This window comes from Nematostella vectensis, chromosome 13, assembly GCF_932526225.1.
Source record: "Nematostella vectensis chromosome 13, jaNemVect1.1, whole genome shotgun sequence".
Taxonomy (NCBI): domain Eukaryota; kingdom Metazoa; phylum Cnidaria; class Anthozoa; order Actiniaria; family Edwardsiidae; genus Nematostella; species Nematostella vectensis.
This window is the reverse complement of record NC_064046.1, coordinates 9,502,186-9,526,531: the sequence shown is the minus strand read 5'-3', so window position 1 is coordinate 9,526,531 and position 24,346 is coordinate 9,502,186. Positions and strand designations below refer to the sequence as shown.

At 44.0% G+C, this 24,346-nt stretch overlaps 1 protein-coding gene across 8 annotated transcripts in view; it reads right to left on the bottom strand.

Moving 5' to 3' along the window:
* Positions 1–24,346, bottom strand: part of LOC5518594 (protocadherin-like protein) — a 99,473-nt gene that overhangs the window by 13,096 nt on the left and 62,031 nt on the right. For all 8 annotated transcript variants that reach the window (XM_048720771.1, XM_048720765.1, XM_048720769.1 and 5 more), the window contains 17 exons: positions 22,124–22,664; positions 21,339–21,628; positions 19,569–20,976; positions 18,590–19,159; positions 17,861–18,045; positions 17,521–17,637; positions 16,199–16,513; positions 13,970–15,781; positions 13,644–13,807; positions 8,565–8,682; positions 7,261–7,438; positions 6,386–6,538; positions 5,294–5,492; positions 3,850–4,606; positions 2,549–2,786; positions 1,924–2,114; positions 1,477–1,647 (listed from right to left, as the gene is read on the bottom strand). In XM_048720771.1, coding sequence (XP_048576728.1) covers positions 1,477–1,647; positions 1,924–2,114; positions 2,549–2,786; positions 3,850–4,606; positions 5,294–5,492; positions 6,386–6,538; positions 7,261–7,438; positions 8,565–8,682; positions 13,644–13,807; positions 13,970–15,781; positions 16,199–16,513; positions 17,521–17,637; positions 17,861–18,045; positions 18,590–19,159; positions 19,569–20,976; positions 21,339–21,628; positions 22,124–22,664 — 7,407 coding nt within the window. The remainder of the gene's footprint in view (positions 1–1,476; positions 1,648–1,923; positions 2,115–2,548; positions 2,787–3,849; positions 4,607–5,293; positions 5,493–6,385; positions 6,539–7,260; positions 7,439–8,564; positions 8,683–13,643; positions 13,808–13,969; positions 15,782–16,198; positions 16,514–17,520; positions 17,638–17,860; positions 18,046–18,589; positions 19,160–19,568; positions 20,977–21,338; positions 21,629–22,123; positions 22,665–24,346) is intronic.

The following is a 24,346-nucleotide window of genomic DNA, read 5'->3' as shown; positions in this document are numbered from 1 at the left end:
TGGTTTAACGATGTGTATAGCGCAGTGCAAGTTTGCAATGAACCCCTGGAAGGCCTCTTGGCAACTCATGTTAATAAAATCACTGTGGAAAAATATTCCACATTCCCACATCATGGGGCAAATAATATTTTTTAAATATCATTTTTGCGTGCGGGATGCTTTAGTGTCGTGTTGGGTACGTCACGAGACACCAGACGCAGGGGCGACAGACGGGGAGAGGCACTTTTCTGAGCGGATGTGTGTGTTTTGTTTACATAAACGCGCGCGGTTTTTAACATGCACGTATACAGTGTTAGTTGCTACATGTGTAAATCGATTGTTTGATAAAAGACTATATTATACATTTCTTTGACTGTTTTTATCATTCTTATCTGTCAAACCTAGGTGCCTCCTAACCCCCTTTCAAAATCCCTCCATGTCCAAACACCCCCAGATACCCGTCGCCCCCGGCCACTTCCTGAGATGGGCTTGTAAGTTTAGCCAATGGCAGGACAGAGTTCACGTCTTGGCCTCTTTATGTGGCTGCCATTCTTGTTTTTAAAGATGGCATGTAATTGTGACGGGTTCAAAGGAGTTTAGAAGTCCGACGTAACAAAGCGCGCTGTGCGCCTCTGGGAATGTCACATGTCATGTGCCACATGGACAGATGGTCCTGTAGTCTTCCCTACCGTCTCGTCCCTGTGTATCTCTATCATGTGCCACATAATGGTCCTTTAGTCTTCCTTACTGTCTCGTCCCTGTGTATCTCTATCATGTGCCACATGGATAGTCCTGTAGTCCTCCTTACCGTCTCGTCCCTGTGTATCTCTATCATGTGCCACATGGACAGATGGTCCCGTAGTCTTCCTTACCGTCTCGTTCCGGTGTATCTCTATCATGCGCCACATGGACAGATGGTCCTGTAGTCTTAGTTACCGTCTCGTCCCTGTGTATCTCTATCATGTGTCACATAATAGTCCTGTAGTCTTCGTTACCGTCACGTCCCTGTGTATCTTTATCATGTGCCACATAGACAGATAGTCCTGTAGTCCTCCTTACCGTCTCGTCCCTGTGTATCTCTATCATGTGCCACATAGACAGATGGTCCTGTAGTCTTCCTTACCGTCTCGTCCCTGTGTATCTCTATCATGTGCCACATAGACAGATAGTCCTGTAGTCTTCCTTACCGTCTCGTCCCTGTGTATCTCTATCATGCGCCACATGGACAGATGGTCCTGTAGTCTTCCTTACAGTCTCGTTCCTGTGTATCTCTATCATGCGCCACATGGACAGATGGTCCTGTAGTCTTAGTTACCGTCTCGTCCCTGTGTATCTCTAGCATGTGCCACATAATGGTCCTGTAGTCTTCCTTACTGTCTCGTCCCTGTGTATCTCTATCATGTACCACATGGACAGATGGTCTTGTAGTCTTCCTTACCGCCTCGTTCCGGTGTATCTCTATCATGTGCCACATAATGGCCCTGTAGTCCTCCTTACCGTCTCGTCCCTGTGTATCTCTATCATGTGCCACTCGCCGTCGTTGAGCATCGCGCCTCCCGTCACCCCAATCCGCAAGACGTCATGACGGTCGCCAAGACAAACTGATACAAACACGTGACCGTCTTGCAGCTCCACAATCAGGTGATCGTATACGTCGCCACGATCGGCCTGTGAAGTTTTATTCAACAGTCTCATTATCATACATTGATATATATATATAGTAAATGTCTTATTGCAGGAGCGTAGCCAGGGGGGTGGCCCATGGAGCCCGAAAGGGCATTGAAAGGGCATTTTGGGACCCTCTCTCCTGTTAAAAATCCTGGGTACGCCGCTGTATTGGATGTCCATTTCCATATGAGTTTCTGTGAGATAATTGTAGTTTTCTGCCCAGAAATGTAATTCAGCAGTATAAACCAAGCTAGTCTTTGCTTTATGGAAACTTGCCTGTACATATGATGACGGCCCCCCGTACAGGAGTAGTCCGTTGCGTTCTTTTGTAGCGAACTCTAGGCTCATAGCGCTAACCCTACACTGACGTAAGGGGGGCAGCCAAACCCACTCGCCTGACCGAAAGCTCCGCGTTGTCAACTCGCAGTGTTTTCCACTAAGTCCTGTTGGGCATGTACACACGGGGCCTAAACCGATTTAACAATAAAATTGATGATAAGTTGAAACTAGAGCTTTCAAGCTAGGCTCAGTTATTACCCATTAAGGGAATTATTTAGCAGTGTGTAAACAGGTTCCATAAAGTAAATTATATGCCAGCAACTACAAAGAATCCGCAGCCTAGGTTCTGTTGAGCTGAACCAGCAGGCATGATGTGGCAATGCTAAATGTGACTTGTATAAAGCGACGAGTTATTAGGTGAGATATTGTTGAAGGGATTTTTAGGTTTAAAAATATGTTTCGGTTCTTCCGAATACAAAAAAAGGTTTTTTCTGTTTGAAAATTAGTGAATGACAGAAATATTGTAGTTCCTGTATTCTTAACAATTTCAGAAAACAAATTCATAAATTTTAGTACCAGGAACTGTTCAAGTTTATATCGGTAGTCGACTGTCGTCGGTTACCTATGGGCGACTCTCGACAAGTCCCGCCATTCTTGCAGAAGTCTTCCGAGCAACGACTCTCGATCCGCCTTCCCGCGTGACACGCGTCACACACAGCAACCAGGTCGGCCTTTATGGACGTGAAGGACTGCTCACCAGTTCCGATAACATCAACCGTCCCTGGGACCTTGAGCTGGGCATGGCAGCTACTATGCTCACAAGGCTCCAGAACACACGGATCAACACCAATGGAGTCGAGCTGTTTCAGTAAAGGGTAGAGTCAGGACGGTCTATTTTACTCCTTCAAGGGCACCCAACGACCATTTTGGGTCAAATATATGTTCGGAAGCAAGGATTTCGGGGTCGGCCTAGAAATGTCTACTTTTTTCAGAATTTGTATTTCTAGATCACCTATTTTTCTCGGTAAGAGAGCTGGATCACCTATGTTTTTCGGTGTTGCTTTTGTTTCCACCATCACCATTTTTGGGGGATTTTTACGTCCGACATGCTTTAAAAAAAGGAACCCTAGTATTTTCAGGAGCGAGTATACAAGGGACATTACCTAGACATTTCGCTTAAGGAGCTTAGAATCGCTAGGAGTTTTGGATGCCTCGGGATGAGTAACTAGATTTTTTGGATGGCTGTAATTTCGCCTAGCAAATCCGAACAAATAAAAAATATCCAGGGAAGCTCTATATTGTATAAAAATGACTACAAACGAATAAAAACGGTATCTTAACTCATTTTAGGCCGGTTGTGAAATTTTCGTCGTTGGGTTCCCTTGACTCCTGCGCAAAATGGTACCAAAAGGTCGGCACGAATTTTTGCGATGTGTATGATTGTGGTAAACAAAACATTAGGCCGTCACTCACAAACAAATTACACTCGTTTATAGACACACGTGCACCCCGTGCCTTTCGCTTCCAAAGCACAACTGTTTTTTGGTGGACGTCAATGATCACTTATGAATCCAATTTTGCATCCGTCACAGCTTTTGATCAATCACAACCAAAACAACGCCTTCTTAGCTACTGTCACCGAGAAAATACCAGTAAACACAAATCAAGCAACTAAATATAGTTCGGATTGTTTCTTATCTTTGAGTTGTTAAATTATTACGTATGAGCGTATGCGTCTCTTGTCTACTTTCTTGACGCCTGGTGCTTTTCGGCACTTCTCATTGGTTAGCGGTCGAATGGCTGCCGTACCTGCAAAATGGCTTCTGTAAACAAAAACCGAAACCACTCGGAAACGAGAAACACAAGGTGCACGTTTGACCGAAAACTAGCGTAAACAAGAAAAAACCCAATCAAAATGCTAACCTTGTAAGCTGCCTTTTCTAAGTTCTTTCGCATGGCCTTGATGAGGGCTATCATCTTCTCTGGGGAGTAATACGGGCTACCGTGCGCAGCGAACCTTACATCGATGACTTGTGACGTCAATGCAGCCGTCTGGACACTGAACAAGTCCACGTTCTCAGAAGTTGTACGTAGAATCTCCGCGAGGGATTCCTTAAATGACGTAATATACCCCGCAACGAACGTCTCTCTGGAGATCCCTCTGAGCCTTATTGCAGTGCTCTTTCCCACCGCAGCCAACGGTAACTTTTTCACTATAATCTTAACGGTACTAACACGCGGTTGAAAACCGCTATCTCGGTCCGACACCTTAACCCGCATTGAGAACTCTCCGCTCGGAGGATTTGGCTTAGAGATAACCGCACCTGACAATCTATCGACGCTAAATGCTTCCGAGTCTCTATCGATTAGTTCATACAGACGCTCGTCGTCGGTGTCGATGTCCTTGACGAATACCTTCCCGATGATTCCACCTCCAAATTTCCCCTCCAGCACGTTCAGTACGAGCTCCAGGTACCCCGCCTCGTGTTGATTATCGTTCCGATCTCGCACGTGTACGAAGACTGATGCGAAGCTTTTGATGGGTTTCTCTGGATGCTTGGCGTTGTCTTCTGCCCACACTACGAGCTCGTATTTCGCGGTCTCCTCGCGGTTGAAGGTGACGCGGGTCTTCAATACGCCGTCTTCTGTCAGCTCAAAAAGGTTTTTCTCATTTCCGCTCCTATTAAAACGGCACAATTACAGTTTTTCCTCTATTCAGTAGGCTGCTAAGAGGTCACTCTTCACTATTCCAAATTAAGAAAACGGAGCTGTGTAAAGGTAGCTGTTAAGGGGTTCCCTTTGGGAGGCCACCTAAGTGTGTGGGGGGAGGGGGATGGGGTCTTATACATTAGTTTTTACTTAGTTTTTACTTGTATTTATTATTTGTTTGTGTCTTTTTGTTGACGGATTATGAGGATTTAATTTTAATCTTTCGCTTTACAACTTTTCTGAAACGATTAGGATTTGATGGGAGGTACCCACGAACTACACTTATTCTCGACCCATCAATTGATGTGGTGTATTATCGTTACCATTACCAATCATCATCATCATCATCATCATCATCATCATCATCATCATCATCATCATCATCATCATCATCATCATTATCATCGGCGTCGTAGTCGTAGTCGTCGTCGTCGTCGTTGTTGTTGTTGTTGTTGTTATTTATTTGGAGCAGTATTATTTAATAAAAAGCAATTGAAGCGAAATATCAGGACGCTATAAATAAGCAGCTCCCCACCCGTTTCCCTCCTCCTTCCTACCTTATCCCAAACTTGAATGGTCCCCCGTTTTGTGAATCAGAATCCGGGTCAGTCACCTCTAGCTTTTCTATGACGTAAGGTGGGGGTGTGTTCCTTCCTACCTTATCCCGAACTTGAATGGTCCCCCGTTTTGTGGATCCGAATCCGGGTCAGTCACCTCTAGCTTTTCTATGACGTAAGGTGGGGGTGTGTTTTCTGGGACGAACACGTTGTAGACTTCCGGTTTGAATTGTGGTCCGTTGTCGTTAACGTCAAGGACTTGGACACCAACGGATGCCTCACCGTACCAATATGGGGGAGCTGTAGTAGATCAGCAATATTTAAATCAAAATCACAATGAAATCGTTGAGATGGTATAATGATATGATAGGATGAAACAAATGATTGTTATATGATATGATGATATTGATGATCGCGATGATAATGACGATACTGAAATTTTATTGAAATTATGAGGATAAAAAAAGATGCATTTAGCGGGTAGCAAAATATATTTTGAGAATCTAAGACAAAAAGAAAATGAAATTGAAAATAAGTCAAACTAGAGTGACGTCTCCTAAATGTTTTGTACATATGTTACTATTAAGCACGGCAATTATTGGATTAGGTTGAGCGTGCCATCGATAAAAGGCCGAGGTTTGTGTTTTATCTGCCGAAGCGAAGCTGAATTTTATTATTCATTGTGTTGACACTTTAGGCAATCACCGTAAAAACAATTGGTGACTTGTGCTCCACTTTAGAGAGTCCATCCTGCTTCATCTGAACACATTGGGCGTTCACCTTACTCTTTGCCATTCATGATATCTATTCCTTTTTCCGCCTTGTAGTATCTACAGAGCCCAAATTTCAAGCGTCTCCCATTGCGGAAGCAATTTAATAACCTGTACAGACAACTATTTTCCGCTGAAAATAGCGCAGGCACTTGCAGGCTGCTAGAATTGTCCGTAGACTTTTAGGCTATTAGAAAACAAGTACTGAGTACAGTGGATAATAATAATTACTATAGCCATAGACATGCTCTGAGATGATGAATACATTGATGATTGTGTTATTGATGGTAATAGGGATTTATCAATTGCGAAGATGATATTGATTATAATGATGATTGTAAATGCAATTATAAAACTTATGACGATCACAATTATGATAAGGATGAAGATGATGAAAATTATTATCCTTATGATTTTACATACCGATGTTAGTAGCTCTTATGGTCAAGATATGGTTGGAATTCTTCTCCCGGTCGAGAGACTTATTGATGTATAAATCCCCGGTATCCGGGTTGATCTTGAATTGCCCTTGTGGGTCACCCCCGGCGATGGAATATTTGAAGATCTTGTAAATACCTGGAATCAATGATAGATATAGAATTGTAAAATACTTTTTGTTAGTAAAGGGTTATAATGTTATGGTAAATTAGAGGGCAAGAATGGGTTAAAATAATGTGATTGGGAATGTAGAGGGAAGGAAGGGGTCATGATAATGTAATTAGGGATAAAGGAAGGGGTCATGATAATGTATTTAGGGATAAAGGAAGGGGTTATAATAATGTAATTGGGGATGAGAAGGCAGGAAGGGGACCGGATAATGTAATTGGGGATAAGAAGGTAGGAAGGGGTTATGATAATGTAATTGGGGATGACAGGGCGGAAGGGTTGCTAAAAGACAAACAAGGGAGGCACTGGATCTATTAATGATGGCGATTCGTGCGTAGGGGCAGCTAGGAAAATGACAACAGCATCGCCAAAATCAACAGTAACAGCGGCAACCATACTTATGTTAAACAACAACAAGAATAACAAAGAAAAAATAAGAAACACAAATAGTAGCCTTCGAATATATCCTCGATAACTTCAACACCTTAGCCACTTACACCTACATCAACAACAACAACAACAACGGCGACGACGACGACAAAAAACAACAGTACTCATAAAAATACGATATCGTCATCATCTTCAACAACAATCTAAATCAGCAACAACGAAACGGTGATATCTGAAGCAGCATTATCAAGCAAGTGGCCTGTTTCTTAGCAGCATTAATGTATGCAAGTATATGCAAGTACCTGTGTCCTCGTCAAAAGCACGCACGCGCAGTAGTCTCTCTCCAATATCCACGTCTTCTCTGACGACGGCACTGTATGATAGAGGCTCGAACCTCGGCGCCCGGTCATTAGCATCCAGCACTTCCACCGTCAGGCTCGCAGTGTCACTGAACGACAACGGCACGCCTGAGTCGCGCACCTATATAGGATAAAGCACGAGACATGAGGACGGAGATATAGTTAGTTTAACGGAATGTCTATGTAGGGTTAGTGTATAGACAGGAAGTAAATGAAAACGGGAAGCCAAGAGTCGCGCAGCTACAGAGAGTAAGACTAAAGCACGACTCATGAAGATAAATGTTGTTTAGCTAATTTAACATATATTTAGGGGTATTTCAAAAGCAGGAAGGGAATGGAGACAGGAAGCCAGAGTCGTGCGCCGCAGTTCCATTACATCCCATACCGGAAGAGCAGATGTTGTATGGATAGAAGGCGGTACGCTTAGATAACTGGTAGACATGACGGAAAAACATGACGTGACGCTCAAAATAAGCCCATTTCACATCGAATAAGGCGGATAATTTCTCTGAGTACTTAGTAACTTATAGCAAACAAAATATCAAGTGCAACTTTTTTAAAATTGATGCGACTTTTTGTGAAGTGTCATTGATGAAAGTTGAGCTTTTCGTCCCTGAACTGATACACAGGGCAATGATGGTCAAGGAAAAATTATCTTAAAAAGCCAAAATCTGGTTATGTGCACTTCGGCCTCACGTTATATGTGTTTTAAAAAATCAGTCCGTAATACAAGAAACCTTAAGCCATTGTTAGAAATTGTGTCTTCTCTTTCTATCTGGAATTGCGCGTTTTCCAGGTTTTTCCGTCATGTTTAACTGGTAAAGCCAATAGTTAAGGGTTTGAGGCCAGAATTGCGCAATACAGTCACACTTTGTGCCATCTGGACAGAGTTATTGGAGGGATGGACAGAAGGGTGAATGGATAAAGATTTAAACGGTTAAAGATTTAAAGCCGCATTGTCACCAGTTTACTTCCGGAGGTCCGACGGGAACCTCAACCGTTAAAAGACAAAAGAATCTATTCGAATCTGAAATATTTAAAAGGCCATCCGCTCTAAATTAGCAGTCACACCCTCAAAGAAACTTCCAATAGACACACTGCTTTCTATATTTTGAAATATTTTTCGTATTTTCCGTTAATCATCGGAGATTCTTACGTAATCGACCGGAAGTAAACTGGTGACAATGCGGCTTTAAGGGAAAGGGTAAGTAACACTATCGCGTATCACTGTTACATAAAAGGCTCACCTTGACTTTGAGTCTGTAGTTCCTCTTCGTTTCGTAATCAAGAGTCAGAGCGAGGATGATTTCTCCAGTTGTTTCATCGATACGGAAAGGTCTCTCTTCTTTTGCTTCATATTCAAGGCTAAAGGGGGGATAATAATCTTAAATATGATTATATAAAAAATAAGGTACATGTACAGTACGATGACCAGTTCCGTATCACTTCATTTTAAAATTGCTCTATTTTTTGTGGAGAGCCCAATGCTCATGATTTTTTCTAAGACGACCGCAAATTTACTAAAGCATAAAATATGCACAGAAAAGACTACACATTTTTAAATTTCATTTATTTTTATCGTATTTTCTGTTTGCACAGTAGTTCCTGTAGCAGCGGGTATAGTTCCGTATCACTAAAAAATTCTGTCGTCTGGTACGAGTTTTTTCCATTTGAGAATCAATAAAAACATATTTACTGAATAACATATCACATCCCGTCATTTTTGCTCTTAATTAATTTATAAAAATGGTTTTAAATGGGCTATGGGCTTTCGCTCGCGTGTCGCTAACAAAACATGTTGCATGAAACAAAACCGTCTGACATAATTCTTCCAAAATAAATGCCACAACCCACAGAAATACTGAAACTGTAAAATAGTCAAAATGCAAAACTTCAAAGGATAGGGTAAGCCTAAAATTGGGTGATTCGTTTTGATAACTTTCGTGCACGAGAGCTTAACAAAAAGCCGTTTTTATTTACAATAACAAAATTTGAATGCTATACAGCCGCCGATGAGTTGTAGTTCTAGTTCTAATGATTTATGTTTAATCTTGGCCGTTTTATTTAATCATCCTAGGGTATTGATATATCAATCACAGTTTCAGTAATTATTTTAATAAGAATAATATTTTATCGAGCGCTTACTAATATCAAAGAGGTTGTCTTTAAAATGAAGTTCTTTATTCAGCCGAATGACTGAAATAAAAGGCCCACATAATAAAAATTAACCGTTTAGAATAAACATTACTACGAATAAAATGATTAATTGAGAACGGGATAATCAAATCAATCCTTTTCGCGGCTCTTTATATGCAGTCAAACCAAAAACACACTATGGGCGCAGGGTGATACGGAACTATTCCCATACGACCTCCGGGAAGCACGAAAATTAAAAGCAATGTAAATCTAAACAATTGCATCAAGCCAGAAAAAGAACCACACACATTAACATACATTCTTCCTTCTAATTATTCGTATAAATATTAGGACATTTTTGTTAAAGGAGGTATTGTTTTCATCTGACTTTCGTGACGCGGGTCAGTCCACTATGCAGTAAACGCCGCTCACTTTAGCAACAATTATGAAAATCGCTTCGAAATAACGATACTTTCTGAACAAACTATTGGATGAAAAAAGCTGGATTTATATCTCAGGAAAGGTTAATAGTTTTGTATCATTTAGGTAGTTTTGGATTTTTACAATATTCGAGGCAAAAAGATAAAAAAAATGCTAAGTAGTACGGAACTAGGACTGCTACGGAACTGGTGGTTATCGTACTGTATCTATGTTGTGCCAATGCCAGTGAAAAAGATAAAAACAAATGCTAAGTGGCACGGAACTAGGACTGCTACGGAACTGGTGGTTATCGTACTGTATCTATGTTGTGCCAATGCCAGTGAAAAAGATAAAAAAAAATGCTAAGTGGTACGGAACTAGGACTGCTACGGAACTGGTGGTTATCGTACTGTATCTATGTTGTGCCAATGCCAGTGAAAAAGATAAAAAGAAATGCTAAGTGGTACGGAACTAGGACTGCTACGGAACTGGTGGTTATCGTACTGTATCTATGTTGTGCCAATGCCAGTGAAAAAGATAAAAACAAATGCTAAGTGGTACGGAACTAGGACTGCTACGGAGCTGGTGGTTATCGTACTGTATCTATGTTGTGCCAATGCCAGTGAAAAAGATAAAAAAATGCTAAGTGGTACGGAACTAGGACTGCTACGGAACTGGTGGTTATCGTACTGTATCTATGTTGTGCCAATGCCAGTAAAAAAGATAAAAAGAAATGCTAAGTGGTACGGAACTAGGACTGCTACGGAACTGGTGGTTATCGTACTGTATCTATGTTGTGCTAATGCCAGTGAAAAAGATAAAAAAAATGCTAAGTAGTACGGAACTAAGACTGCTACGGAACTGGTGGTTATCGTACTGTATCTATGTTGTGCCAATGCCAGTGAAAAAGATAAAAACAAATGCTAAGTGGTACGGAACTAGGACTGCTACGCAACTGGTGGTTATCGTACTGTATCTATGTTGTGCCAATGCCAGTGAAAAAGATAAAAACAAATGCTAAGTGGTACGGAACTAGGACTGCTACGGAGCTGGTGGTTATCGTACTGTATCTATGTTGTGCCAATGCCAGTGAAAAAGATAAAAAAATGCTAAGTGGTACGGAACTAGGACTGCTACGGAACTGGTGGTTATCGTACTGTATCTATGTTGTGCCAATGCCAGTAAAAAAGATAAAAAGAAATGCTAAGTGGTACGGAACTAGGACTGCTACGGAACTGGTGGTTATCGTACTGTATCTATGTTGTGCTAATGCCAGTGAAAAAGATAAAAAAAATGCTAAGTAGTACGGAACTAAGACTGCTACGGAACTGGTGGTTATCGTACTGTATCTATGTTGTGCCAATGCCAGTGAAAAAGATAAAAACAAATGCTAAGTGGTACGGAACTAGGACTGCTACGCAACTGGTGGTTATCGTACTGTATCTATGTTGTGCCAATGCCAGTGAAAAAGATAAAAACAAATGCTAAGTGGTACGGAACTAGGACTGCTACGCAACTGGTGGTTATCGTACTGTATCTATGTTGTGCCAATGCCAGTGAAAAAGATAAAAAAATGCTAAGTGGTACGGAACTAGGACTGCTACGGAACTGGTGGTTATCGTACTGTATCTATGTTGTGCCAATGCCAGTGAAAAAGATAAAAACAAATGCTAAGTGGTACGGAACTAGGACTGCTACGGAACTGGTGGTTATCGTACTGTATCTATGTTGTGCCAATGCCAGTGAAAAAGATAAAAAAAAATGCTAAGTGGTACGGAACTAAGACTGCTACGGAACTGGTGGTTATCGTACTGTATCTATGTTGTGCCAATGCCAGTGAAAAAGATAAAAAAAAATGCTAAGTGGTACGGAACTAGGACTGCTACGCAACTGGTGGTTATCGTACTGTATCTATGTTGTGCCGATGCCAGTGAAAAAGATAAAAACAAATGCTAAGTGGTACGGAACTAGGACTGTTACGGAACTGGTGGTTATCGTACTGTATCTATGTTGTGCCGATGCCAGTGCAAGTGGCACAGTGCCAGAAAATAGTGCAAGGGTCATCGACTATTTGTGAGACGAAAGGTAACAACAAGCCCAGTGATGTCATCGGTGTTGATATGTGACAACGAGTTAACGTTTTGTCCTTTTTAAGGCAATATAGTGATGCCATTGGTCATATAAATAAATGGAAATGGTTTATTAAAATTAGTAATTGCCAACTAAATTTGCAAAGTAGCTGGATGTTATATATGGTGGTGCCCTCATCCATACATACCTGTACTTGAGTTTAGCGTTGATGCCCTCATCCCAAATACCTATACTTCAGTTAAACGTTGATTCTCTCACTCACTCACACCTGTACTTGAGTTTGGCGTTGACGCCCGCATCCATACATACCTCTACTTGCGTTTGGCCTTGATTCTCTCACTCACACATACCGTTACTTGAGTTTGACGTTGATTCTCTCATCCATACACACCCACCTGTACTTGAGTTTTGCGTTGATTCTCTCATCCATACATACCTGTACTTGAGTTTGACGTTGATTCTCTCATCCACACACACCTGCACTTGAGTTTGGCGTTTAAGCCCGCATCCACACATACCTGTACTTGAGTTTGGCGTTGATTCTCGCATCCATACATACCTGTACTTGAGTTTGACGTTGATTCTCGCATCCATACATACCTGTACTTGAGTTTGGCGTTTAAGCCCGCATCCACACATACCTGTACTTGAGTTTGGCGTTGATTCTCGCATCCATACATACCTGTACTTGAGTTTGACGTTGATTCTCTCATCCATACATACCTTCCACACATACCTGTACTTGAGTTTTGCGTTGATTCTCTCATCCATACATACCTGTACTTGCGTTTGACGTTGATTCTCTCATCCATACATACCTGTACTTGAGTTTGGCGTTGATTCTCTCATCCATACACACCTGTACTTGAGTTTGGCGTTGATTCTCTCTTCCATACATACCTGTACTTGAGTTTGGCGTTGACGCCCACATCCATACATACCTCTACTTGCGTTTGGCGTTGATTCTCTCACTCACACACACCTGCACTTAAGTTTGACGTTGATTCCCTCATCCACACACACATGTACTTGAGTTTGGCGTTGATTCTCTCATCCATACACACCTGTACTTGAGTTTGGCGTTGACGCCCGCATCCATACATACCTCTACTTGCGTTTGGCGTTGATTCTCTCACTCACACATACCGGTACTTGAGTTTGACGTTGATTCTCTCATCCATACACACCTGCACTTGAGTTTGGCGTTTAAGCCCGCATCCACACATACCTGTACTTGAGTTTGGCGTTGATTCTCTCATCCACACATACCTGTACTTGAGTTTGACGTTGATTCTCTAATCCACACACACCTGCACTTGAGTTTGGCGTTTAAGCCCGCATCCACACATACCTGTACTTGAGTTTGGCGTTGATTCTCTCATCCACACATACCTGTACTTGAGTTTGGCGTTGATTCTCTCATCCATACATACCGTTACTTGAGTTTGGCGTTGATTCTCTCATCCACACACACATGTACTTGAGTTTGGCGTTGATTCTCTCATCCACACATACCTGTACTTGAGTTTGGCGTTGATTCTCTCATCCACACACACATGTACTTGAGTTTGGCGTTGATTCTCTCATCCACACACACATGTACTTGAGTTTGACGTTGATTCTCTCATCCATACATACCTGTACTTGAGTTTGGCGTTGATTCTCTCACCCACACATACCTGTACTTGAGTTTGGCGTTGACGCCCTCATCCCGGTCAGTAGCGCTGACGGTTGCTACAGTTGAGCCAAGCGCCGCGCTCTCGGAGATCTTGGCCGCGAATACGCGCTTGGTGAACTGCGGGTGCTGGTCATTAGCGTCATCCACGATAACCTTGACCTTGACCTGCCGCAGGATAACCAAATTATTAGAAATGTGCGAAGACTCAGTCATATTTGCATGAAGCTGTTATATTATCTTGTAGATATAAATTCTATGGTAAAAAAAATCTTGACCCGAATAGCCTCCCGCCTGATTCATTTGAACAAAAATAAGTATGTCTTTTACCTTTCCTTCCTGTGGGGGGTCCCCTCCGTCGGTGGCTGCTACCACGATATCATACGAACTTCTCTTCTCCCGATCAAGCATTCGCCGAGTCCGAATAACACCCGTATCCCTATCGATCGAAAATAGCCCATTCGCATCGAACAGTAATGCATACGTCATCACTGCATTGTTACCAACATCCGGGTCATCAATATCGACCGCTGACATTGTCATAACACTTGCTCCAGCTTTGAGGTTTTCCATAACGTGACCAATATATGGCTCATCCGGGAACCTTGGCTTGTTATCGTTAACGTCACCTACGATCACTGTGACGTCAGTCGAACCAGTCCTGCGCGTTAATTTCCCGGGGGAATCGATGGCGAAGGCAATAAAGTCGTATCTCGCTTTTAACTCTCGGTCCAGCTTGATTCTTGTCCGTATTTCTCCGGTAAGTGGGTTAATCGTGAATGCACTTAGTCCTTGGCCGCTTATGTCGTAAAGAAACTTCCCAGACTCACCAAGATCAGGATCGCTGGCCCTCAGCTTTACCACAAGTGTCCCTACTGGCCGGTTTTCGGACACGTTCACACGATAATGGCTATTCTCGAACTTGGGGTTATTATCGTTGATGTCCAAAACGTACACATTAACTGTAGCTTCTCCTGAATACTTGCCGTCTTTTGCTGTGAGCGTCAACTTATAGTGGTCCACTTTTTCACGGTCTAGCGTCCCTGCGAGGCGTATCGTGCCGAATTCCCTATTCACCTCAAACGCCCCGTTGATATTCCCCTCACTGATGTAATAACTAACTCGGGCATTTACACCAAAGTCTCTATCCACTGCGGATACTTTAAGTAACTCCATTCCTGATGCTGCACTCTCTAGCACTGAGATGTTATAAACCTTTTCTTCAAAGATTGGCGGGTTATCGTTTTCATCGGTAATGATAATCTCGACAATTGTATCCGTGGTTTTCTGCGGGGAGCCATTATCGCGCGCTTTTAACGCTAGCGTGTACCTTCCCTGGGCTTCGCGATCAAACACCTCCCTGGTTGTCACCAGACCCGTGTTTTCATCCAAACCAAACTTGTCCGAATCCTTGTCCTGGACAAAACTATAAGTGACACGCCCATTTTCGCCGCTATCACGATCCCTGGCGGACACCTGGAGGACGGAGCTCCCGATTGGTGCATTCTCTGACACGTGACCTTGATACCTCGGCATTACGAACTCAGGAGGGTTGTCGTTGACGTCTTCTAGAAAGATCTTTAAATTCGCGAACGCGCTCATGGGGGGGTCTGTGGTCTCGGCGCGAATTGTCAAAGAGAAATTAGACGTCTCCTTGTGATCAAGTCTATGCGAATTCCACACTATCCCTTTAGAAATCCTGATCTGGAATCGGGGTGGGTTATTAGAGGAGGGAACATTACCCGGTACAATACTATAGTATATCAACTTGTTAGTCTTCGTTGACGCGGACAGCTGAATTAGCGAGGAGCCTATCGCGATATCCTCCCTCACCGTGACAACGTATACACCCTGCGAGAACACTGGGGGGTCATTGCCAAGATCAAGTACTGTTATACGCACAAGCGTTTCTGTCTTCCTGCTAACATTCCCGTTATCATTCGCAACGACATTGAAGCTAATGACCCTGGATGACTGCCCCTCGCTCTTCGCCTCGCTCAGTAGACTCTTTTTGCTTGTTACGGTCCCAGTAGCCCTATCTATCGCGAAGTAGTCATTTTGAGGCTGGATAGAGTAGGTCAGCTTAGCGTTGGAGCCTGCATCCGCATCTGTAGCACTAACATGCAGAACTGACCTTCCTACCTAAAAGGCAATTTAGATGTTAGTAATTGCGCAAATATATATATGTGATTACTGTGGAAAATTGTGCTGGAAGAAAAAAGTCGAACCGTCGTCGTGTGCGTGAGCAACACGTTATCCAGCAACATCAAATACCAAGAGCAAAAAATGTTTTAGGAAATATTTGGCATGCGTGCGGAGAACTGGATAACTTCAGTATAAAGGCATAGCGATCAGCAAAAAATTGTAGTGAAGACGAATTCCTGCAAGTTTACGTAGAGATTCTTGATTTGCAGGGTTTTGGATAAGCGAAGCATAAACGATTGACGCAGACTCCGAAAAACGGCATGTTCTGTCCGAATTAAGCATTTCCCAGAGGAAGTTTTAAACGACGACGGTTTTATTTTATGCATGAACTCATCATTAGGTATGTCTGCGCACCTCGAAGTCCTCCTTGATGGTCGCCTCGTACTGTTTATTCTGGAAGACAGGATCATGATCGTTCTTGTCACCGATGCGTATATCCACTTGGCAAACTCCCATGAGTCTCTCGGCGCCTCTACTGCTCCCCAGACCCCCGTCTCGACCTATGATCCTTATTTGGTATACTGGTTTTTCTTCCCTGTCGAATGATTGTAGTGTCGTGACGATGCCTGTTTTGGCGTCGATAGCAAAGTAAGAAAGCGCGCCAGGGGGCTTCTCGATGGAGTATATTACTTCGCCGTTGGCTCCTGTGTCCTGGTCGTCAGCGTGAACCTGGAAGGAGATAAAGAAAGAGTTGTGCAAGCAGTACTATCTATAACTACCTTACCTTTCACATCTTTTAACAACCTACCTTCGCAGCTAACCATTTACTGTACCTACCTTCCTACCTAATTTACCTACCGTGCTCCCTATACCTACTTCGTAACATTTTATCTACTTACCTGTATATTTTCTTAACTATAGAAGATATTACACATCCACCTACCTATCAACTTTTTTTAAGTAGTTTAAAAACTAACTCCCCACTTCTTTCCTGCCTGCCATGCAACCTCTTCATCCCTACCACTGATATTAGTATTCTGTATTGCCGATCCGTCACTCCTTTATCCCTAACTGAGAAACTGAATGTTCAGTCAATCACTCATTTACTCACTCACTCACATATTCACTCCCCACTCACACATTCACTCAAACGTTCACTCACACATTTAATTCCCCATTCACTCACACGTTCACTCCCACTTATTCACACATTCACTCCCCCACTCACTCACAAATTCACTCACACATTCACTTCCCAACTCACACATTCACTGCCCCACTCACACAACATTCACTCCACCCACTCACACATTCACTCCCCCACTCACTCACACATTCACTCCCCCACTCACTTACACATTCACTGCCCCACTCACTCAGACATTCACACAAACGTCCACTCACACATTCACTTCCCCACTCACACATTAACGCCCACACTCACTTACACATTCACACATTCACTCACTCACACATTCAAACATTTACTCCCTCACACATTCACACCCACACTTACTCACACATTCGCTCACTCACACATTCACACACTCACTCACACATTCACTCAAACGTTCACTCACACATTCACCCCCACACGCACTAACACATTCACACATTCACTCACACATTCACTTACACATTCACTCAAACGTTCACTCAAACGTTTACTCAAACGTTCACTCAAGTATTCACCCCCCCCCCCCCCCACTCACCCAGACGTTCACGTGTTACTGTACCTGCATAACGAATGTATTTGGCGGGTCATCCTCCATTACTACCGGGTGGTAAGATGCGCAGTCTGTGAAGACGGGCTTGTGGTTGTTAACATCTTGAATAGCTACAATCACCATGGCCTGATATATAACGACACGAAAACAAATAAGTGAAACAGAAAATGATTTAGAGGAAATGATAGTCAAAACAAAGCCTTATAGCTGACACTGCAGACACATTAGACACTATAGCTGAAAATAGATTTAACAATTGAAAAACAATTAAGAATGGTTGGGTGCAATAAGTATGAAATAATTATACCACAGGCTCTGATAACAATGGCACACATCACGTGATACATACCTGACTGACGTGCAGTCCATCGCTGGCGCTTATATTCATCGTGTAATAGGGCCCTATCAGCTCGGGCTTTCTGTTGCTCACGAGTTTGATAACTCCTGTCTTGTTATTGATGACAAAGTTCGTTGTGTTGTCGCCAGATGCGATGCTATACGTGACTGGATCATTGTCTTTATCCGTCGCTTGAACTAAAAATTTGGTTGCTCAATTGGATGTGATTTAATTTTTTCATTTAGGACGGCTTTGTCAGTATAGATTAACTATGCGGTAAATGCAATTTTGTGGATTTTAGCTCCTCCCTCGATGCCGGTCGTTTTTCTAAATGATGCAAAAAAGCCTGGGGCGTGCGCGCGGAAAACCTGTTATATTCTAAAACGGTAGGATCTTGTCCGATTTTTTAAAATGGCGGCCTGCACGTAGTGAACACGAATTCCTGCAAGGATTCCTGGAAATTTTCCACTTACAGATCTAGGGCAGTAGAAGAGCGAAAAATGATCAAAGCAGACTCCCAAATATGGTATGTTATGTCCTTATTAGGGAAGGATCCAGGGGTGGGCTGAGGCCCCCCTTTTTTCATTTGGCTTATAAATAACAAGAGATATAAGAAAGTCTACGGAAGATCAATGAATCCCCCCCCCCTTTCTTAAAAATCTTGCCTCGGCCTCTGGATCCGCTCAACAAGATTGGTTGATTTGGCCGCGCCCTAGATCTGCCAATAAACAAGGTACTTACCTGTGGCGACCAATTGGTCTGATCCAGCGTCTTCAGCAACGAACACGTTATATAAACTCTGCGAGAAACGCGGTGCATTATCATTCACATTCGTCAGTTCTACTATGACTCGCGCGGTCCCGTTACGCGCGGGATTCCCGCTATCTTGCGCCACCACTAGGAAGGAGTGCGTCGGGTTCGTCTCAAAGTCCAGTGGCCGTTTTGTGGTAATCCACCCAGTGTAGGGATCAACAGAGAAGAATTGGCTTTCCACAAAATAATGAAACTGGCCGTTCACACCTGAGTCCAGGTCCCGCGCGGTCACCGATAACACAGTTGTCCCAACAGGAGCGCTCTCAGGCAGGGTATCACGGTAGCTCAGTTCGAAAAACTCCGGTGGGTTGTCGTTCAGGTCTCGTAGTACAATTTTGACGTCGGCTTCGGACTTCAGTGGACGGAGAAGTGAATTGTCCGTCTCTTTAGCGCTGACGGTGATGAGGTAGATATTTGAGTCTCGCTCAAAGTCTAGTGGTTCAGGAAGAGTTAGGCGACCTGTGACTGAATCAAGGACAAAGCGCTTGTGGCCACGTCCTGGAAAGAACATCATCATTATATTAAAGGCGCGACGTCGCCAGTTTTGATAAAGCCACTATTCGCTAAAAAAGTACGCCAGTCTTAGCGTGGCCAATGGGAAACTTAAAACCCTGAGCGTAAACTAGATGCACAACTTCAAGTGGAAGGCTTTAAATAATTACCGTACACGAAGATGTTTGGTAATCGAGAGATAAATAGGGCAATGAACAAAAGTAAGAAGGCAGACAGACAGACAGACAGACAGACAGACAGACAGACAGACAGACAGACAGACAGACAGACAGACAGACAGACAGACAGACAGACAGACAGACAGACAGACAGACAGACAGACAGACAGACAGACAGACAGACAGAAAGACAGACAGACAGACAAAAAAAGGTAACAGGCCAAAGGAACACTCACCTTCGATGACCATATATTCTAAAAGCGATCCAGAGAAGCTCTTCGCGTCTACTGTTCCAATAGTGTAGCCACGAGGAGTATTCTCATCCACGTAAAATACATACTCCTTCCGGCTGAACAAGGGTGGGAACTGTCCCGTACGAACATTCACGACGGCACGAGTGACTAGCGAAGGCTTTCCGAGATCGAACGCCTCCACAGTCAGGTTGTACCACGGTAAAAAAAGATCCGATCGCCCACGAGTCGTAATACTTCCGGTAACCGCATTCAGTGCAAAGTGTGAGCCCGGGTTTGTGATCAGACGATAGCGCACAATGCCATTCAAATCAGAGTCAGGATCTGTGGCTTCGAGCGTGAAGACCCTCGTGTCAGCGATAGGGTTCACACTGACGTATGCCAAGTATAACCCATTGGTTTTGTTCATCGTGAAACGAGGACGATTGTCGTTGGAGTCTTCCACAGTTATGATGACGTCTATATTTGCGTAATCGGTGTTATCCCGAGTGTTCCTCGCTTCGGCCGTGAATCGATGCGTCTTAACAGTCTCGTAATCTAAACCCGATCTAACTCTAACATCACCCGAATATGGATCGACTCGGAATTTTGTTTCCAATGGAGACACGATGGAGTAGCGAGCGTTTCTGATTGGCTTAGCGGTCAGCAGTGTAAAAACTCGGGTGCCGAGTGCGGCGCTTTCTTGAATACTCGTTCGCTGCTGGTCCTGCTGTGGCTGGTATTTCAGTAATACGACTCTCGCCATCGCTTGAGCTACCATCGGTGGTTTTCCGTTATCACTAACGCTGACTTTGAACAAGTAAGGCGAGTCCAGATCTCTGAGGACACGAGTACTTGTAACCACACCCTCGTTATTAACGCTAAAGTAGCGCCGTGCTTTCTCGTCTTCAATACGGTAGCTAAGAATATCACTTCGGTCCGCATCGACTGCATCAATCACCATAACACGGCTCCCAACCGCAACATCCTTCAAAACGTTCCCTTCGATGATCCCATTCCGAATATTCACAAACTTGGGCTTGTTGTCGTTGACATTCAACACGTTTACAATAACCTCCACTTTGCTGATACGATTTTTCAGGTCCATTGCCATGACAATTATCTTATAACGAGACTGCTTCTCGTTGTCCAGCGGTCTCACCGTTGTTAACCAGCCAACACCCGGATGTAGTCTAAAGTTACCAGCCTCGTTTCCAGACACAATGGAGTACATCACGGGATCGAGACTGGCCGCGGAAATCTGGACAACAAAGGCCCCTTTCGGCTCGTTCTCAGTCACATTGCCGACAAATGGGGACGAGAGAAACTGGGGCGGACCGGCTTGCACGTGGATGAATATTCGTATATCGGCCGTAGAGCTGCGCTCCGGTTGACCCATGTCACGTGCTTGGATCTAAAGTACAAGATCTTAAGTTCAGTGCATCAATGTACTTGAGCATGAAACCAATAGCAGATTATTCATCCAGAAAAAAAAGAAATGGCATACATATGCTCACTAAACAGCAGCTCAATTACATTTGTAAGGGAAAACTAATGAACTATAAAGTTCCCATGTAATCGCAATAAAAGCCATAAATTGCCCCCCCCCCCCCTCCCTCAGTGTGTTACTTATGACCTTCAAGCATCCTCATCCCCTTCCTAACGCTGTGTGACCCAGCACTTCTAAGAATAGTCCCTATTGAACTGACCCCTCCAACACACACACACAACCGCTGTGTGAACCAGCACTTCTCGGAAAATTCCTATTTGACTGACCTTTATGTCAATAGGCTCAAGTGTCGTCAACTTCTTATCAAGGAAGAGCGAGCCATCAATATGATTGATGCTGAAGTATCCCTGTTTGTTGCCTTGGATAATGCTATACCGAACAAGACCATTGTGACCTCCATCAGGGTCTAGTGCTCTCGCCTGGAACACTCTCGAGTCTGGTGGCGTATTCAGAGGTATTTCCACATGGAAACTCCCGGATGAGAAGCGCGGTGCATGGTCGTTGACGTCATCTACTATGATGACAATCTGCGCAAGTCCTGACATCCGCGGGACTCCTGGCAAAACATTAGAGAAAATAAGTTTTGAGAAAAGGAAAGAGAAAGGGTGGCATTACGAAACAGGCGCTCCGATAAGAGGGCATATCTTTGTCTTCATGTCCTGCTAGACATTCGCTTGCCCGTGTCTTCAGGTCATGAATAAGGCAAGATTACAATACATTCCTGTTTTATATTATCTGTCTTACAAAACGTTCGATATAAATAAAGCAGAACTCAGTTGCTGTCCTTTAAGCCCACATACTTATGTTTTATTAGTTGTCTGGTAATGAAAAGGGAGTCCTATCTGGCTGTCAAACCTCCATACCCGTGTCTTTACAGTATTCTGGTCATGAATAAGGAAACATAATCGATTCCACTATTCTGTCTTACAAATGAGTTGGACATAAATGAATCACAACTTTGTTCCTGTACTTTAAGACCACCTCTTACTAATATTCTAGGAGTTGTCTGGTAATGGAAAGGGAGTCCTAACTCGCTTTCAAACCTCCACACCTGTGTCTTTGGCTTGAATAGTGAGGATATGGCGGCTGAGGTCTTCGCGATCCAACGTCGACAGCGCAGTGAGAACTCCAGTGAACGGATGAATACTAAACAGGTTATCCGACCGGCTATCCTCGAAATTGATAATGCTGTAGGTCACTCTTGCATTTGCGCCCTTATCGGGGTCACGTGCTGCGAACTGGCCAATCACGTGTCCACCTGGCAGATTTTCCCTGACGAAGACCTTATAGACAGGCTGCGCAAACAAGGGCGGGTTATCATTAACGTCGCCAAGCTGTATCTTCAGCTCTGGTCCCGCTGAGGTGAAATTTTTCTCCCCCACGGTAACGCCCAGGATGTACTTCGGGATCTCCTCTCGGTCAAGTCGACGCCGTAGGGTGACGTTACCCTGCACATCAATACAAAAGGTGTCGTTGTGGTTTCCGGTGGCCAGGCTGTATTTCAGGGTGTTGCTGCCGTGGTAGTCTGCTCGTAGGCGTAGGATGGAAGTCCCTACGGCCATGTTTTCGGACACCATGGTGGAATATTCACCCTTCAACGTAACAATAAATCCGTGATTACTATTTCACTTCCCATCACCTAAGTGGCAGTTCGTTAAAATGATGGTGATGATGATGATTATGATAATGTTGGTGGATGGATTGTGATATGCTGATGGTGATGGTGATGGCAATGGGTGATGGTGATGGTGATGGTGATGGTGATGGTGATGGTGATGGTGATGGTGATGGCAATGGGTGATGGTGATGGTGATGGTGATGGTGATGGTGATGGTGATGGTGGTGGTGGTGGTGGTGATGGTGATGGTGATGGTGATGGTGATGGTGATGGTGATGGTGACGGTGATGGTGATGGTGATGGTGATGGTGATGGCAATGGGTGATGGTGATGGTGATGGTGATGGTGATGGTGATGGTGATGGTGATGGTGATGGTGATGGTGATGGTGATGGTGATGGTGATGGTGATGGTGATGGTGATGGTGATGGTGATTGTGATGGTGGTGATGGTGATGGTGATGGTGATGGTGACGGTGATGGTGATGGTGATGGTGATGGTGATGGCAATGGGTGATGGTGATGGTGATGGTGATGGTGATGGTGATGGTGATGGTGATGGTGATGGTGATGGTGATGGTGATGGTGATGGTGATGGTGATGGTGATGGTGATGGTGATGGTGATGGTGATGGTGATTGTGATGGTGGTGATGGTGATGGTGATGGTGATGGTGATGGTGATGGTGATGGTGATTGTGATGGTGGTGATGGTGATGGTGATGGTGACGGTGATGGTGACGGTGATGGTGATGGTGATGGTGATGGTGATGGTGATGGTGATGGTGATGGTGATGGTGACGGTGATGGCAATGGGTGATGGTGATGGTGATGGTGATGGTGATGGTGATGGTGATGGTGATGGTGATGGTGATGGTGATGGTGATGGTGATGGTGATGGTGATGGTGATGGTGATGGTGATGGTGATGGTGATTGTGATGGTGGTGATGGTGATGGTGATGGTGATGGTGATGGTGATGGTGATGGTGATTGTGATGGTGGTGATGGTGATGGTGATGGTGATGGTGATGGTGACGGTGATGGTGATGGTGATGGTGATGGTGATGGTGATGGTGATGGTGATGGTGATGGTGATGGTGATGGTGATGGTGATTGTGATGGTGGTGATGGTGATGGTGATGGTGATGGTGACGGTGATGGTGATGGTGATGGTGATGGTGATGGCAATGGGTGATGGTGATGGTGATGGTGATGGTGATGGTGATGGTGATGGTGATGGTGATGGTGATGGTGATGGTGATGGTGATGGTGATGGTGATGGTGATGGTGATGGTGATGGTGATTGTGATGGTGGTGATGGTGATGGTGATGGTGATGGTGACGGTGATGGTGATGGTGATGGTGATGGTGATGGCAATGGGTGATGGTGATGGTGATGGTGATGGTGATGGTGATGGTGATGGTGATGGTGATGGTGATGGTGATGGTGATGGTGATGGTGATGGTGATGGTGATGGTGATGGTGATGGTGATGGTGATGGTGATTGTGATGGTGGTGATGGTGATGGTGATGGTGATGGTGATGGTGATGGTGATGGTGATTGTGATGGTGGTGATGGTGATGGTGATGGTGACGGTGATGGTGACGGTGATGGTGATGGTGATGGTGATGGTGATGGTGATGGTGATGGTGATGGT